We start from the raw sequence: 18,559 nt of genomic DNA, 5'->3' as shown, positions 1-18,559 counted from the left end.
ATAATACTGGGCCTCACATAGTCCTCCATACAGAATAATGGGCCCACATAGTCCTCCATACAGTATAATGAGCCCCACATAGTCCTCCATACAGAATAATGGGCTCCACATAGTTCTCCATACAGAATAATGAGCCCCACATAGTCCTCCATACAGAATAATGGGCTCCACATAGTCCTCCATACAGAATAATGGGCTCCACATAGTCCTCCATACAGAATAATGGGCCCCACATAGTCCTCCATACATAATATTGGGCCTCACATAGTCCTCCATACAGAATAATGGGCCCCACATAGAGGTGGTGGTTTTGGTGTCGAGAGCCAAATAAAATCACCCTGCGGGCCAGATTTGGCCCACGGGCAAGAGGTTGACATGTATGTCTTAAAGCAGGGATGTCAAACTCAAACACACAGAGGGCCAAAATTAAAAACTTGGACAAAGTCGCGGGGCCAACCACTATAGAGTATAATGGGCCCCACAAGGTCTTCATACAGAATAATGGGCCCCACATAATCCTCTATACAGTATTATGGGCACCACATAGTCATCCATACAAAATAATGGCCCCACATAGTCCTCCTTACAGAATAATGGCCCCATATAGGGGTGGTAGTTCTGGTGTCGCGGGCCAAATAAAACCACCCGGCGGGGCAGATTTGGCCCATGGGCCAGAGTTTGACATATGTGGCTTAGAGGGACCGACACCAAAGATATAGACACTGATCCATCAAGGCTGGTGTTTTGCATTCTGTCCTGATGAAGAGTGCGTTTGGAGTAAGGTGCACCAGGTTTATGAAAAGGTTGAACCTCATAATAAATTTGGCCCATCTGTCAGCTTCCAGCCCTAAGGTAAGAGATGCACTTCAGGAGTATAGTTCTGTCGTAAATTAAAACACTTTTTTAATTTAAATTATGATGAATTAATTGTCTGCTCTTGGCTACCCCTCCTCTCGGCTAAGTTAATCGACCTTAAATGTAGCATCATGAGCAGTCCTCTACAGTTAGGTGGATGGCCAAAACCAGGAGTGGGTGAAAAATACAGAAGTGGTGACGTGTGTCTATTATACTTTTCCTCTGATTGTTGCTCACATGGTTTTGGCTTACAAATGCTGATGTCAAATGCTGACCAAATACTGAACATGTGAACGTGGCCTTAGGCTCATGCACACATCAGTTATTTCCTTACACGAGAAAATTGTTCCCAGTTTTCTCAGTGTTTTTGATCAGAGTTTCATCTGAGTTTGGTCAGTGTCTCAGTTTTTACCATTAGAGTTTCATCAGTTTTTTTCTGATAAGAAAAAAAATGTTTCTCCACCTTCTCCTATCAGTCTGTGAAAAGCGGAAAGCATTTGGATAGCATCCTTGTGCTGTCTGATTTTCTCACATAGGCATAGACTTTCATTGCCGAGTTTGATCCGACACTCAAATCAACAAACGATTTTGCACAGACCTCGATCAGCAAAAAATCATGGACATGTGAACAGGCTCATAGATTTATCATAAGTACGAGTGCTGAAAAAAAACACATATAGTGAAAATCTGACATGTGAATGAGCCCTTATTGAGCTAGTACAGTGGCTTGCGAAAGTATTAACCCCCCTTAGCATTTTTTGTGTTTTGCTACCTCATAACTTGGGATTTCACTGGGGTTTTTTTTGAGGGTTTGCATCAGTTCATGTAAAGTGCATGCCTACAACTGTGAATATTTGGTTTTCTTTTTATTGTGAAGCAAACAACAAGTAGGACAAAATATCTGAAAACTTCAGTGTGCATAACTATTCACCCCATCTCCCCCCGAAAGTCAGTACAATATAGAGCCTCATTTTGCGGAAATTACAGCTGCAAGTCACTTTGGATAAGTTTTTGAGCTTTCCACATCTTGCCACTGGGATTTTTGCCCATTCCTCAAGGCAAAACTGCTCCAGCTCCTTCAAGTTGGATGGTTTCCTCTGGAGAACAGAAATCTTCAAGTCTGACTACAGATTCTTAATTGGATTAAGGTCTGGGCTTTGATTATCCCACTGCAAAACATTTACAAGTTTCCTCTTAAGCCACTCGAGTGTTGCTTTGACAGTATGCTTTGGGTCATTGTCTTGTTGGAAGGTGAACATCTGCCCCAGTCTCAAATCACTGACAGACTAAAACAGGTTTTGCTGAAGAATATCCCTGTATTTCGCACCATCCATCTTCCATTTGACTTGGACCATTTTCCCTGTCCCTGCTGCTGAAAAACATAAACCACGGCATGATGCTGCCACCACTATGTTTCACTGTGGGGATGGTGTTCTTGTGTGATGAGCTGTGTTGGTTTGGCGCCAGACATAGTGTTTATCTTGGTGGCCAAAAAGTTCAATTTTGGTCTCATGTGACCACAGCACCTTCCTCCATACATTTGAGGAGTTTTTAGGGGTTTCATAGCAAAAAGGGTGAACACATATGCACATGCCAATTTTTAGTTATTTGATCCCATAAATTTAATTTATGCCTATATTTTTCTCTCTTCACTAACTTAGACTATTTAGTGCTGATAAATCACATACAAATCGAATTACAAAAATATTTAAACACAGGCTGTAATTTAACAAAATAAGTAAAAAGTCAAGGGGATGAATATTTTTGCAAGCCTCTGTAGCTGACAGTTGGCGCTTATAAAGTTCTATAAAGAGGTTAGAGGGGAGAAGGAAGAGGTAAAGGACAACACAGACATTTTACTGCAAGTTCTCCTGAAACCACTGATACACTTTAAGTTCCTGGTTATTCAATCCATGACTCTGGAGAAAACATTAGATGACTGAATGTGATTGAGAAACTTACAGTGGAAGCTTCAAACACAGGATGTCTGATTCCACAGGTCATTGTAGAATTAGATGATGGAGTGATTTTGGGAACAAAACATTTGATCCCGGGATTGTTAGCCTAAAAGTAAAAGACAAAAAACTTTAAAAGGGTTGTCCACAATTTATCATTGAACTAATAATAATGCATCACTATGAAGCAGTCTTGTTTCAGGAAACAATACATGTACATTACATGCAATGAACAGACTATGGCCCAATTTTTTGTATTAAACATCTAATGAGAGTGTGCGCAGATCATTGTGAATGTAAGACAAGCTGCGACATCGCCTATTGTGATTGGTAGATTATGTGTTGTCAGCTGAATATAAAGATGATAATCATCATTGTAATCTTGCCTCTGATGATAAGTAAACAACTGTAAACTGTTCCTGAAAGGGCAGGAAGAGTGAATCTGAAAAAGTCCCAGTCCTGCTGATAAAACCATATGAGGGCTTGTTTTTTTGTGAGACTTTTGAATGATTCCATTAATTTTACCATACGGTTTACTGGAAAATGTGAAAAAAATTGCAAAAAAAATACAATTCTACAATTGTTTTTTGGGTTTTGTTTTTTTTTGGCATTCATTCTGCAGTAAAATGACTTGGAAATATGATTCTCTGGGTCAGTACAATTACGGCAATACTAAACTTGCATTTTTTTTTTTTATTTATGCAGTGGAAAAAAATTCAGAAATTCGTTAAAAAAAAGAAAAATCAGCTGGAGTCGCCACTTTCCAAAACTCGTAACATTTTTACTTTTTGGTCGATGGAGCTTTGTGATGGCTAGTTTTTTGCATGGTGATCTGATGTCTCTATTGATGCTATTTTGGAGTAGATATGACACTTTGATCACTTCTTAATGCATTTTTTACGCCGTTGCGGCAACCAAAAACCCAGATTTCTGGCATTTCAATTTTTTTTCTCTTTACAGATTTTACTTATTGGGTTAATTAATTTTATATTTTCACAAATTGGACTTTTCTTAATACATATTGAATACCAAATATGTGTATTTTTTATTTCTTTACATTTCTTTGTTGTTAACTGAGCAAATGGTGGGGTATTCACATTTTTATATCTATATTTTTTTTTTTACATATTTAAAAGCTTATTCTTTACTTTTTACTTTATCTCTTATTTAGTGTTGAGCCACCCCCGTAGTGTTCGAGTTCGGTTCGGTTCGTCGAACACCTGTGTGTTCGCCGAACTGTTCGTCGAACTGTTCGTCGAACACCTTCGAACACCGTTAAAACCAATGGCAGGCAAACAAAAACACATAGAAACACATAGAAAACACCTTCAAAGGTGTCCAAAAGCTGACAAACTGCTCAGAAGACACAACTAATACATGGAAAAGTGACAAGTACATATAGTCATGAGAAAAGAAAAGAGGTGGAGGAGTAAAAGGAGGGGGAGACACAGATATAGGCATGTCATGCCCTTCTAAAATCCAAAAAGTGAGAAGCCGACACGTTCAGTCCGCTCCTGCCCGTGCCACCTCCGTGTCGCCGGGTTTGTGCCAGAGCCGCGGTGAACCCTGACGGCCAGCCCCCCTCTCCCAATACTGGTGCCTGTCCGCTGGTGGGTCGAGCGAGCCCCCCTGTGGTGGAGGCAGCTCTAAGCTTTTTAATTTAAATTGTCTCTCTAATTTGAATGAATACACTTTAAATCCATTTACAAGGATCTATTGGAGGGCAAGTCTCATGCCAGCAGCCGCGTAATTCCAGCTCCAGTAGCGTCCACTAAAGCTGCTGCAGTTAAAAAGCTTTTATAAGGATCGAGCTCGGCTGTCCACCGCAAGGCATCCTACTGCCAGTCCCAGCCCCTATGCCTTAGGGTGCCTCCTGATGCTCTTCACTGAGTATCCCGTGGTCCCGAAGCATTTCCTTTGAAAAAATTAAGTGTCCAAACTACAGGTGGTGTAGCTTGCTTAACAGCCGGGATAATCCGCTGACTAGCAGACACTGCTACTAGGCACAAAGTATTTCCTGGGCTAGATGCAGTTAAAAATTTGTAAGTAGATACTCTCGTTGGATGCTGAGAAAGCATTCCATAGAGTCTCCTGGCACGCCATATATGATTCTCTTAAAAAGCTTGGGGTAGGGGTCTAGGGGACCCTTTTATAGCCAAAATCACGGCCCTGTATCACAATACGTCACCTAGGCTGAAGATAAATGGAACTGTAGCACCCTGAGGGCTCGGTTGCTACAGACGTATTGCACCTCACTCAGAGGTGTGATATCTCACTCTCAGGTAAGGATGGAGTGTGGATCAGGACCCGACACCTGCATGCATTACACCACATTGCCGTGGGGCAGGGCGACCAATATGCCCCTGAGATGGGCACGACAGTCCCTGTCCCTGGCTGGAGTGGGGGGAGGGAACACTGAGGAAGGGGAACCCTGTAGTGCAGGAGCAGGGAGGAAGCAGTTCCTGGGTGCATTGAGAAGGGAGTATAAAAGGTGGGCACCATCTTAGTTCAGTGCAGAGAAGTCTGAGCAGAAGTGGCAGGGAGCAGGGGCTCTGCATGAGCTCTGCTCCGGAGGCGGGCCTAGTAACAGAGGCCCAGGCCTGCAAGAGGGAGAAGGAAGGAAAAGGAGCGGAGAAGGCTCCAGGAACGAGGAATGAAGGGATCCCAGGGGTGCGGACGGGCGAGTCGCCACCGCACGCCCGAATCCACCTGCGTGGAGGGGTCAGGCCAAAGGGGGAGACCGGTCCCCGAACTAGTGGAGGCAGGAAACGACCCTCAGCTAGAAACCGGAGGCTCTGACATTTTATGTGGCGCAGCCCCTCGCTACACCCGCTAGGAAGGCACCACATAGGGTCAGGGAAACTGGCGCCAAGTTTACCAAGAGGAGGCCCGAGGCAGCCGGACAGAAGTGTTGGTAAGAAAGGCCAGACAAAGGACACACAAAGGGGGTCCTGTGAAGCGCTCCAAAGTTATCTGGGAGTTGTCTGAGCCCCTCACCTGGTGAGCACAGTACGACGTGGGCAGCCGTTACCTGCAGACGTGGTCTGGATAATAAGAACTGTGAGTAAAGGCCCTGAACTGCATCACTGACTCCGTGTCGTTACTGCTGCTGCCCTGCACCATCACCCCCATCCTCCGCATACACTGCCCTGAGGCTATACTCCTCCCGTGGGGAGTTATGCTACGCTCTGCTGCACCCACAACACCAGCCTCAGCGGTCTGCCCTGTAGCGGCGGTTCACTGTGACCGCAATCCACGGGTGGCGTAGTCGGACATTTAAACATCAAAACCACATAAATAGTTCCGCCACTGGTTTGACCACCCTGAGCCACGGAACCGGGTCGCCGCCACGAAGACTACAACCACCAGCATCCACCAAAAAGGGTCCGGCTCCGGGTGTCCCAAGGCCCAGGGGGTGCGTCAGAACATTTTCATCACCTTTCACAATCACCAATGGGACAAGGCAGGGATGTCCTCTGTCCCCTCTCTTATACATCCTAGTGACGGAGCACCTGCTCTCATCAATTCGCCATAACCCCAATATTAGGTGGATTGAGGTGGGAGGCACCGAGTACAAGTGCTCTCTATTTGCTGATGATGTCCTAGTATATATCACTCAATCACATATATCCATCCATGCTGTTATGGCTGAAATAGATCACTTTGTTACATGGTCAAATTTTAAAATCAATGCAGCGAAGTCTGAGGCCCTCGATGTCTCCCTCCCCAAATCCATATAGGATTCCATCCAGTCCAACTTTCCCTTTGCCTGGCCCTCACAGGGTATCAAATACTTAGGAATTCCTATTCATAGAGACCTCTCCCATCTATGTTATCTTAATTTTGGGCCCTTTATTGAACAACTCCATACAGACCACGGTTGGCAAGTTAGAACTGTAAGATTCACTACGTGAACCACTGGTGTTTTGTGGAAAAGCACATGTACACTGCGTTCCAAATTATTATGCAAAAAGTGTTTAGGAGTGATAAGGGAAGAATTTGTTTGTTTGTCAGTTAAACTCATTGATGGTGATGTGTGTCAGGGCTCTTTATATCACTGTAAGCAATTGCAGACACCTGTGCTAATTAGTTTGGCAGGTGTGTCCAATGAAAGGCAAGACTACTTAAGAAGGCTGTCTCACATTATTAAGCAGCCTACATTTTCTGCCAAAATGGGAAAGAAAAAGTATGTGTCGGCTGCTGAGAAGCAACAAATTGTGGAGTGTTTAGGTCAAGGCATGACTACAATCAACATTGTGCGATGATCAGGATGAAGTGTCTTGGCAATCAAGAAGTATGTAGCTGATTCACAGTACACACGTGTGCGTGCTGATAAGGGCAAATTGAGGACTCTTTCCTACAGGCAATTACGTCAGGTTGAAAGAGCAGCGGCAAAAAAGCCTTGTCATAGCAGCAGACAAGTTTTTGAAGCTGCTGGTGCCTCCAACGTCCCCCGAACAACAAGATGCAGGGTCCTTCAGAGGTTTGCAGCTGTGCATACGCCATCCTGTCGACCTCCTCTATCCACTTCACACAAGCAGAAACGGCTCCAGTGGGCCAAACATTACATGAAGACTGATTTCAAAACTGTTTTGTTCACGGATGAGTGCCGTGCAGCGCTCGATGGTCCAGATGGATGGAGTGGAGGATGGCTGGTTGATGGACACCCCACGCAAACACGGCTACAGCGCCAACAAGGAGGAGGTGGAGTAATGTTTTGGGCTGGAATCATGGGGAGAGAGATTGTTGGCTCCTTTAGGATCCCTGAAGGCGCTAAAGATGAACTCCATAATGTATGTGGATTTTCTCAAACAGCACTTCCTGCCATGGTTCAAGAAGAAGAACCGTGTATTTCACAGCAAGATCATTTTTCTGCATGATAATGCACCATCTCATGCTGCACATAAAACACCTGCATCTCTGGCTGATATGGGCATAAAAGGGGACAAACTTATGGTGTGACCCCCATGCTCCCCTGACCTCTACCCCATTCAGAACCTTTGGAGCATCATTAAAAGGAGTGTCTATAATGGCGGGAGGCAGTTCACATCTAAGCAACAGCTCTGGGAGGGTATTCTGTCCTCATGCAAAACAATTGAAGCAGAAACCATCCAAAACCTGACAAATTCAATGGACGAGAGAGTTCAGAAGCTCCTTTCGAACAAGGGGTCCTATGTGAAAATGTAACATCACCTAGAATAAAGTTTTGAGTTGAAAACTGTTTGATTTCAGTTTCTAACAACCTGCTAATGCTTATAATTTCAAAAATGACCATTTTTTTGGTCTTTATTAAAATGAAAAGGTTGATCGAAAAGTTTGGGGGATCTAAGAGTGTGGCAACCCAGTAGTCATGATTACTTCGAATTCTGACAATATGAGGGTCATGCTGCAGGTAGTGCAGCAAGAAGGCACTTATGTGTCTTGCGCATCTCGGAGCCCCAAAATTATTTTCCGGGCTAGATGCAGCTAAAAATTATTATTAATTTTAAATCTGGTGAAGCTTTAGTATAGATGGCCTAATAGGATCAGTGCTGCACACTGCTACAAAGCCCAAATTATTTTCCAGTCAAGATACAGATAAACATGATTAGTAATTTTAAATCTGGTGGAGCTTATTATAGATGGCCTAATAGAATCAGTGCTGCACACTGCTACAAAGCCCAAATTATTTTCCAGCCAAGATACAGATAAACATGATTAGTAATTTGAAAGCTTTAAATGGTTGGTAGGGTGATTTTAACCAATCATCAAGCTTTTACTCTCCCCAGGATGACACAGGGGTAGAAAAGTCGTTTCGGATCCATGATTTGTTCATCTTTATGAACGTGAGTCTGTCTACATTATCAGTGGAGAGCCGCGTGCGTTTATCTGTCAGCACACCACCAGCAGCGCTGAACACACGTTCAGACAGAACGCTGGCTGCGGGGCATGACAAGATCTCCAAGGCGTAAGTGGCTAGCTCCGGCCATTTATCCAGATTGGAAGCCCAAAAAGAGCAAGGGTCCAGTGACACAGTCGTGGCTTCAATGTTTACTTGGAGATACTCCTGTACCATCGTCTCTAGGCGTTGACTATGTGTCAGACTTCTTGTCTCCTGTGGCCTTGCAAAGGATGGGCTAAAAAAGTGGTGAAATGATTCCGCAAAATTGATGTTACCAGCAGATACTGTGGTTCTGTTACGGTTTGAGTGCTGAACACTTGACGGTCCCACGGTTGGCAAGTTGGAACTGTGAGATTCACTACGTGCACCACTGGTATTTTGTGGAAAAGCACATGTAAGATTCTGCAACAGTCTCTGCTGATACTCCTGCATGCGTGCATCCCTTTCTATGGCAGGAATAATTTCTGCAAATTTACTTTTGTACCGGGGATCTAACAGTGTGGCAACCCAGTAGTCAGGATTATTTCTAATTCTCACAATTCGAGGGTCATGTTGCAGGTAGTGCAGCAAGAAGGCACTCATGTGTGTTGCGCATCCAGGAGCACCAAGTCCCTGTTGTGTTGGTGGCGAGGTAACAATCATGCTTCCTTCCTCTGTCCTCTCCCCCCAACCTCGCACAACAGAAATGTGATCAAGGTCTCCCTCATCTGATGAGTCTTCCATCAGTTCGTCCTCCACTTCTTCCTGGGCTCCTGCACCTTCCTCACTAGTTTGGCTGCTACCATGCGCCCTGGTAAAACCATCTCCCCCACCCTCACATGCCTGCCGCCTTGGTGCTGCCGACCGTCTGGACCTTGCAGATGTTAGCCCTTCCGCATACAACTCCTCCTCCTCTACTTCCTCCACCTCCTCTTGTGCCACCACCTGACTCCGAATTCTGTTTAACATGTGCTCCAGCATGTAAATCACCGGAATAGTCATGCTGATAATGGCATCGTCAGCACTAAACATCTTCGTCGCCATTTCAAAACTGTGCAGAAGGGTGCATAGGTCCCTGATCTGAGACCACTCCTCCAGCGTGATTTGCCCCACCTCTGAATCTCGTTGGACCAGGCTATACGTCAGAACGTATTGCACCAGGGCTTGTCGGTGCTGCCACAGTCGCTGCAACATGTGCAGAGTTGAATTCCACCGGGTAGGCACATCGCATTTTAGCCGGTGAAGTGGCAGGCCCAACGACTTCTGTAGAGATGTAAGTCGCTGAGCTGCGGGATGCGAACGGCGGAAGTGAGCACACAGCGACCGTGCCCTCTGCAGAAGGCCATCTAGTCTGGGATAGTGGGCTAAAAATTGCTGGACAACCAGGTTCAACACGTGAGCCATACAAGGCACGTGTGTGACATTGCCCCGGCGAAGGGCCGCACCCAGGTTTGCAGCATTGTCGCACACGGCCTTCCCTGGTTTCAGGTCCAGTGGAGACAACCATTCATGAAATTGGTTCTCCAGAGCTGACCACAACTCCTCAGCTGTGTGACTCACATTTCCCAGACATTTCAATGTAAAAACCGCCTGATGACGTTGAGCCCTACTGCCAGCATAGTAAGGAGGTGTGCAGGATCCCTTCTGCGCAGTTAGAAAGCTTGTGGCATGACCAGACAGGCTTTGGGTGCAGGTGGAGGACCGAGAGGAGGTTGAGGAGGCAGAAGCAGTGGAGGAACTTTGACATAAAGAGGATTGACGCACAACTCGTGGGGACGGCAAGACTTGGACAGCAGCCCCTTGTCCTGCTGTCACCATAGTTACCCAGTGCCGAGTCAGCGACATGTAACGCCCCTGTCCATGCCTACTCGTCCAAGTGTCTGTGGTGAAATGCACCCTGTCACACATGTTGTGTGCGACATGCTGGTGGAGCGCAGGCACACCTTTCTTTGAGAAGTAGTGCCGACTGGGCATCTGGTACTGGGGCACTGCGACGGACATAAGGTCTCGAAAATCCTCTGTGTCCACCAGGCGGAAAGGCAGCATTTCTGTAGCCAAGAGCTTGCAGATGGTGAAATTCAACCTCTTAGCTTTCTCATGGCTAGGAGGAAATGGTCTTTTACTTGTCCACATCTGAGGGACCGAGGGCTGGCTATTGTGCTTAGACGGGGTTGATAAGGGTGTCCCCGGCAAACTGCCGGTCTGTGAGGAAGATGCAGGCGGACATGTTAGGATGCCTTGATCCAAAGGTGGTGCTATCGATGTCGGACAGCGCTCAACACCAGCTGGTGTTACCACCTCCAAAGAAAATGATGACCTGCCAATCACGCTGGCTGTTGCGGGTAAAGAGGTGGCAGGTCTGCGCCCCAAAACAGGTGTGACTGCTGTCCCCCCAGTCACAGAGGATGAAGAGGCCGCGGATGCACAAGATATGGCAGACGGTGGTTGGCCCGGCCGGCTAGGCCGCATTGTAGCACACTGAGCTTCCCACTGCAACTTATGCTTCATGTCCATGTGCCGCTTCATGCATGAAGTACTCAAACTATGTATTTTTTGGCCTCTACTTAGCTTTTTCTGACAAATGTTACAGATAACACGAGTTGGGTCATCTTTATCGATCTGAAAAAATGCCCAGGCTATGCAAGGCTTAGCACCCATGCGACCTGAAGAGCCACCACGACTTGTGGTGAGAGGCAGAGTTGTGTTTGAGGATGCAGTTGTTGACGTGCTTCCAGTACTACGTCTCTGTCCAGGAAGGCGCAACCTGACCTCGTCGTCACTAGCATCTTCCTCCACCTCCTCTGCTGACCTCATCTCTTGGCTGACTGTGGGTTGACAGTAAGTGGGATCTCCAACCTCATCATCATCACCCTGTGCGTTATCACACCCGTCGTCCTCAGAGCCAACCTGTTCCTGCCCTGACAAAAAACTAAAGTTGTCGCTCCAATCAGGTATTTGAGTCTTATCATCGTCTTCCTCATTGTCTCCACCAACAGGAGTTACAGTTTGGGAATGAGGGTCTACATTATGGTCAGAACCTTCTGCGTCTGGTCCTGGATCCGACTCATAAAGATTCTGGGCATCAGTGCAGATCATTTCCTCGTCTGGATTCACAGAAGCACTGGAGTCGACCTCTGATTCCCAGGCTATAGTATGAATAAACAGCTCTGCAGACTCAACCATCTGTTCTACCTCATACTCAGACGGGCAGCTGGAGATTTGGGAGCTGTGAGGAAGCAAGTGCGATTGGGGTGACACCTTTGAGGACTGGAGTATTTGTGATGTTGAAGTTGATGTGGAGGAGAGCCCACTTAAAGGAGCACTTGATATCCGTTGAAGCACCTGCTGTTTTTGTGCCTCATCTGGAATTTGTAGCGATTGGCGTGGCCGTAAGAAAGGGATCTTATCACATTGTCCGCTAAAAGAAGTAGACATTTTAGTTTGGCTGGAAGATGGTCTTTCTTCTGCAGATGTTACTGTTGCTTTAACACCTACCCCACGGACACAACCTTTTTTCCCCTTCCCAACACGCCTATTCCCCTTTCCACCAGCAGCAGGCCTTTTTCCACTCATTTTGGTGGTTAACTAATTCACAACTCTGGAGTTGTTTGCACAAAAAAACAATGGATGGGAACCGAGCAGAGCTGAGTGGCCAAACTGTGGTATTAGGCCAAAACTATTGGCTGGGTTAGATGCAGAAAAAAATTATATTCAATTTGCAACCTGATGGAGGTCTGTATAGATGGACTAATAGAACAAGTCCCACACACAGCTAGAAGGCCAAATATTTTTTCAGAGGTAGATGCAGAAAAAAATTATATTCAGTTTGCACCCTTATGGAGGTCAGTATAGATGGACTAATAGAACAAGTCCCACACACAGCTAGAAGGCCAAATATTTTTTCAGAGGTAGATGCAGAAAAAAATTATATTCAATTTGCAACCTTATGGAGGTCAGTATAGATGGACTAATAGAACAAGTCCCACACACAGCTAGAAGGCCAAATATTTTTTCAGAGGTAGATGCAGAAAAAAATTATATTCAGTTTGCAACCTTATGGAGGTCAGTATAGATGGACTAATAGAACAAGTCCCACACACAGCTAGAAGGCCAAATATTTTTTCAGAGGTAGATGCAGAAAAAAATTATATTCAGTTTGCAACCTTATGGAGGTCAGTATAGATGGACTAATAGAACAAGTCCCACACACAGCTAGAAGGCCAAATATTTTTTCAGAGGTAGATGCAGAAAAAAATTATATTCAGTTTGCAACCTTATGGAGGTCAGTATAGATGGACTAATAGAACAAGTCCCACACACAGCTAGAAGGCCAAATATTTTTTCAGAAGTAGATGCAGAAAAAAATTATATTCAGTTTGCAACCTTATGGAGGTCAGTATAGATGGACTAATAGAACAAGTCCCACACACAGCTAGAAGGCCAAATATTTTGTCAGAGGTAGATGCAGAAAAAAATTATATTCAGTTTGCAACCTTATGGAGGTCAGTATAGATGGACTAATACAACAAGTCCCACACACAGGTAGAAGCCCAATATTTTTTCAGAGGTAGATGCAGAAAAAAATATATTCAGTTTGCAACCTGATGGAGGTCTGTATAGATGGATTAATAGAACAAGTCCCACACACAGCTAGAAGCCCAATATTTTTTCAGAGGTAGATGCAGAAAAAAATTATATTGTTTACAACCTTATGGAGGTCAGTATAGATGGACTAATACAACAAGTCCCACACACAGCTAGAAGCCCAATATTTTTTCAGAGGTAGATGCAGAAAAAAATATATTCAGTTTGCAACCTGATAGAGGTCTGTATAGATGGATTAATAGAACAAGTCCCACACACAGCTAGAAGCCCAATATTTTTTCAGAGGTAGATGCAGAAAAAAATATATTCAGTTTGCAACCTGATGGAGGTCTGTATAGATGGATTAATAGAACAAGTCCCACACACAGCTAGAAGCCCAATATTTTTTCAGAGGTAGATGAAGAAAAAAATATATGCAGTTTGCAACCTGATGGAGGTCAGTATAGATGGACTAGTACAACAAGTCCCACACACAGCTAGAAGCCCAATATTTTTTCAGAGCTAGATGCAGAAAAAAATTATATTCAATTTGCAACCTGATGGAGGTCAGTATAGATGGACTAATAGAACAAGTCCCACACACAGCTAGAAGGCCAAATATTTTTCCAGAGGTAGATGCAGAAAAAAATTATATTCAGTTTGCAACCTTATGGAGGTCAGTATAGATGGACTAATAGAACAAGTCCCACACACAGCTAGAAGGCCAAATATTTTTTCAGAGGTAGATGCAGAAAAAAATTATATTCAGTTTGCAACCTTATGGAGGTCAGTATAGATGGACTAATAGAACAAGTCCCACACACAGCTAGAAGGCCAAATATTTTTTCAGAGGTAGATGCAGAAAAAAATTATATTCAGTTTGCAACCTTATGGAGGTCAGTATAGATGGACTAATAGAACAAGTCCCACACACAGCTAGAAGGCCAAATATTTTTTCAGAGGTAGATGCAGAAAAAAATTATATTCAGTTTGCAACCTTATGGAGGTCAGTATAGATGGACTAATAGAACAAGTCCCACACACAGCTAGAAGGCCAAATATTTTTTCAGAAGTAGATGCAGAAAAAAATTATATTCAGTTTGCAACCTTATGGAGGTCAGTATAGATGGACTAATAGAACAAGTCCCACACACAGCTAGAAGGCCAAATATTTTGTCAGAGGTAGATGCAGAAAAAAATTATATTCAGTTTGCAACCTTATGGAGGTCAGTATAGATGGACTAATACAACAAGTCCCACACACAGCTAGAAGCCCAATATTTTTTCAGAGGTAGATGCAGAAAAAAATATATTCAGTTTGCAACCTGATGGAGGTCTGTATAGATGGATTAATAGAACAAGTCCCACACACAGCTAGAAGCCCAATATTTTTTCAGAGGTAGATGCAGAAAAAAATTATATTCAGTTTGCAACCTTATGGAGGTCAGTATAGATGGACTAATAGAACAAGTCCCACACACAGCTAGAAGGCCAAATATTTTGTCAGAGGTAGATGCAGAAAAAAATTATATTCAGTTTGCAACCTTATGGAGGTCAGTATAGATGGACTAATACAACAAGTCCCACACACAGCTAGAAGCCCAATATTTTTTCAGAGGTAGATGCAGAAAAAAATATATTCAGTTTGCAACCTGATGGAGGTCTGTATAGATGGATTAATAGAACAAATCCCACACACAGCTAGAAGCCCAATACTTTTTCAGAGGTAGATGCAGAAAAAAATATATTCAGTTTGCAACCTGATGGAGGTCTGTATAGATGGATTAATAGAACAAGTCCCACACACAGCTAGAAGCCCAATATTTTTTCAGAGGTAGATGAAGAAAAAAATATATGCAGTTTGCAACCTGATGGAGGTCAGTATAGATGGACTAGTACAACAAGTCCCACACACAGCTAGAAGCCCAATATTTTTTCAGAGCTAGATGCAGAAAAAAATTATATTCAATTTGCAACCTGATGGAGGTCAGTATAGATGGACTAATAGAACAAGTCCCACACACAGCTAGAAGGCCAAATATTTTTCCAGAGGTCGATGCAGAAAAAAATTATATTCAGTTTGCAACCTTATGGAGGTCAGTATAGATGGACTAATAGAACAAGTCCCACACACAGCTAGAAGGCCAAATATTTTTTCAGAGGTAGATGCAGAAAAAAATTATATTCAGTTTGCAACCTTATGGAGGTCAGTATAGATGGACTAATAGAACAAGTCCCACACACAGCTAGAAGGCCAAATATTTTTTCAGAGGTAGATGCAGAAAAAAATTATATTCAGTTTGCAACCTTATGGAGGTCAGTATAGATGGACTAATAGAACAAGTCCCACACACAGCTAGAAGGCCAAATATTTTTTCAGAGGTAGATGCAGAAAAAAATATATTCAGTTTGCAACCTGATGGAGGTCTGTATAGATGGATTAATAGAACAAGTCCCACACACAGCTAGAAGCCCAATATTTTTTCAGAGGTAGATGAAGAAAAAAATATATGCAGTTTGCAACCTGATGGAGGTCAGTATAGATGGACTAGTACAACAATTCCCACACACAGCTAGAAGCCCAATATTTTTTCAGAGCTAGATGCAGAAAAAAATTATATTCAATTTGCAACCTGATGGAGGTCAGTATAGATGGACTAATAGAATGATGCTATGCCCAAAAGATTTTACTTCACTAGGTGCAGTAAAAAAATTGGTATTCTATACACAGGTGGTATATCTTGCAACACAGATAGGCTACTCCACTGACTAACACACTCTGCAATAGGCCAAAAAGGATTAGCTTTGCTAGATTCAGCCAAATGCTGTGAAAAAAACTTGCACAGCACTGGCACAGACCTGCCTGGCAAAAACTGATAGGAACTGATGTAACCTAGTCCTGAAAAGGACTGCAATTACAATTAGTCTTTACTCCCACAATCTATCTATTTAAGAGCACAGACCTGCCTAATAAAAGTCGTAGGAAATGCTGTAACCTAGTCCTTAAAAGGACTGCAATCACAACTATTCCCTACTCCCAAGCTATCTGTAGATTTGTGCGAAAATTGGCTTGAAATTAACAAGGTATAGCGCACACAGCAACAGCGGTGCCGTCTAACACGCAGCTGCAGCAGTGAGAAAATGGTGGCGACGGGGAAAATGGCTTGGTCTTATAGGGCAAGGACATGTGACATACACTGCCAATGACACATGCCCTTGCTTGTGTGAAAAAAAGCACTTCGCTCCGTGTGTGCGCTGCTGATAGGCTGACAGATTGCACCTCCCCACTGCAAATGCGGGAAAGAGAAAAAAAAATGGAGATCTTCATTGTTCCTGCAGAGATCCATCCCCTGCCCCTCCCCCCACCCCGCTGTACACTCAAACTGCGTATTAACATTAATTTTCATCATTACTGAGAAAAAATCCAGTTATGATTTTGGTGCACGAACAGTTATCGAACATAACCTCGAACAGCCGAATTTTTCTCAAATTGTTCGTGTTCGCCGAACGGCTCGAACACCGCCCAAAACAGCTCGAATTTGAGATTGGCGAACAGTTCGAGTAGAACAACGCTCATCTCTGCTCTTATTCCCCTTAAGGGACTTGAACCTACAATTGTCTGATTACTTCTACTACATACAACAATACCACTGTATTGCTGTATATAGTAAAGCTCACTCACAGGCTGGACGTCACAAGAAGCGATCACAAAACAGACACACAGGCGTTCAGATCGCCCCCGGCTATCATAGCGATCCATTGCCAATGGAAGCCAATGGCTGCTCGAACAAACGTCCGGGTCGGTTTGCAGAGCTTAAATGCTGCTGTCAGCAATTGACAGCGCTATTTAAAGGGAACCTGTCATCAGCAAAAACGCTATTAACCGGCAGATATGGGCTTGATCTGCAGGGTAATAGCATTACTAACCTGCCCGGCGCCTGCACGCAGCCGAATGCTTCGGGGAAAAAATTTACTTTATTCCTCCTGGCAGCATTCGGTTTCAGTCACGGGATGGCATCGGCACTGATTCAGTCATTGCTATGAGAATACAGAACGGTGGCTATAACCACGCCCTGGTCCACACCCAGTATATTGTATAGTAAAAGGACTGGTGTCATTCAAAATTATTATTCACCCTGAAAAAAAACAAGCCCTCATATGGCTATGTCTATGGAAAAATAAAAAAGGTATGGCTTTTGGAACAAGAGGTGAATGTATAGGACTAGAAAAATATGGTAATGCAGCTCAGTTCTATACACTTCAGTTGAGTAGAGCTGCAATACCACTCATAACCTGTGGACTGGTGTGGTGCTGTTTTTGAAAGAAAAGAGTGGACAACTTAGCTATACAATGTAATATATACTGGTTGTGAATTATATGACGAAGCCATAGTAGAGGACAGGCTAACAATTCTGTAGCGCTGGATCCAATGCAGTGTTTTTATTTCTCATTTACCGGTTTGATCAGGGTGAAGTGCAGATTCTCTGGGTAAATGAGTGTCATGTTTGTCATGTAAGATTGATCCCCAGAATTTGTAAGGGTCAGTGTTGCAGTCACATCTTTGGTAAATCCAATAATCAGTTCTCTCCTGAAATGAAAAGATGATGAAATTATTCAACAGCATTGATAGTTTTTGAGGTTCTATCACCGTAATTGTCTCCATTCTTACCGCGGCACCAGGGTGATCAGTGACAAGCTCGGGACGCATATCTCCTTGTTATTGCAGTTCTTTTCATATGGCAACTACATAAATACAACAGAGATTACATTAATCTCACCTGCACCGTATAGTATATAGTATATACACAGCCATATGAACACATAATAGCACTCACATTTGACCAGAATTTAAACACTATAGGGGAAATTTATCACTACATTTGCGTCCACATATTTCCACAAATTGCGCCATTTCACTGTTGTAAATGCCTAAGTTAAAATTTATGATTTTTAGTACCCACAGCAAAACTTAAAAATGTCTAAAAAAAAGAGGGATGTCATTAACAATTTAGCATAAAGTAGAACTTATTTGTGATACCATTTTTACATAAAAGTCACAAAATGCTGCATATCAGAGAAAGGTCATAGCTATCTTAAATAGGCATGGAACAAATACATTTTTGTTGCAACCACTTTTAAAGTGGTGGTCCGAAACTAACATTTATTTAATTCTAAATGTCTATCTCTTTAATGTAATAATCTAATTTCTTGTCTAGTATACTTGTAATTAAAAAGTCCCTACCATTCCCTCTCTACTCTCTCTTACTGCTTTATTTAATTTTTTTTTAACTACTTCCGGTTTGAT

At 43.5% G+C, this 18,559-nt stretch overlaps 1 protein-coding gene across 5 annotated transcripts in view; it reads right to left on the bottom strand.

Moving 5' to 3' along the window:
- LOC141234485 (integrin alpha-E-like) overlaps nt 1-18,559 on the bottom strand; it is a 356,506-nt gene that overhangs the window by 22,710 nt on the left and 315,237 nt on the right. For 4 of the 5 annotated variants that reach the window (XM_073668020.1, XM_073668018.1, XM_073668016.1 and 1 more), the window contains exons 35-37: nt 17,924-17,997; nt 17,710-17,842; nt 2,818-2,919 (exon numbers count right to left, since the gene is read on the bottom strand). In XM_073668020.1, coding sequence (XP_073524121.1) covers nt 2,818-2,919; nt 17,710-17,842; nt 17,924-17,997 — 309 coding nt within the window. The remainder of the gene's footprint in view (nt 1-2,817; nt 2,920-17,709; nt 17,843-17,923; nt 17,998-18,559) is intronic. The other variant, XM_073668019.1, reaches the window with a different exon arrangement.

The sequence above is a fragment of the Phyllobates terribilis genome, unplaced genomic scaffold (genome assembly GCF_046119375.1).
Source record: "Phyllobates terribilis strain yellow unplaced genomic scaffold, ASM4611937v1 Scaffold_2__4_contigs__length_985480577, whole genome shotgun sequence".
In the NCBI taxonomy this organism is placed as follows: Eukaryota; Metazoa; Chordata; class Amphibia; order Anura; family Dendrobatidae; genus Phyllobates; species Phyllobates terribilis.
The sequence above is the reverse complement of the archived record's forward strand: the minus strand, read 5'-3'. Positions and strand labels throughout refer to the sequence as shown.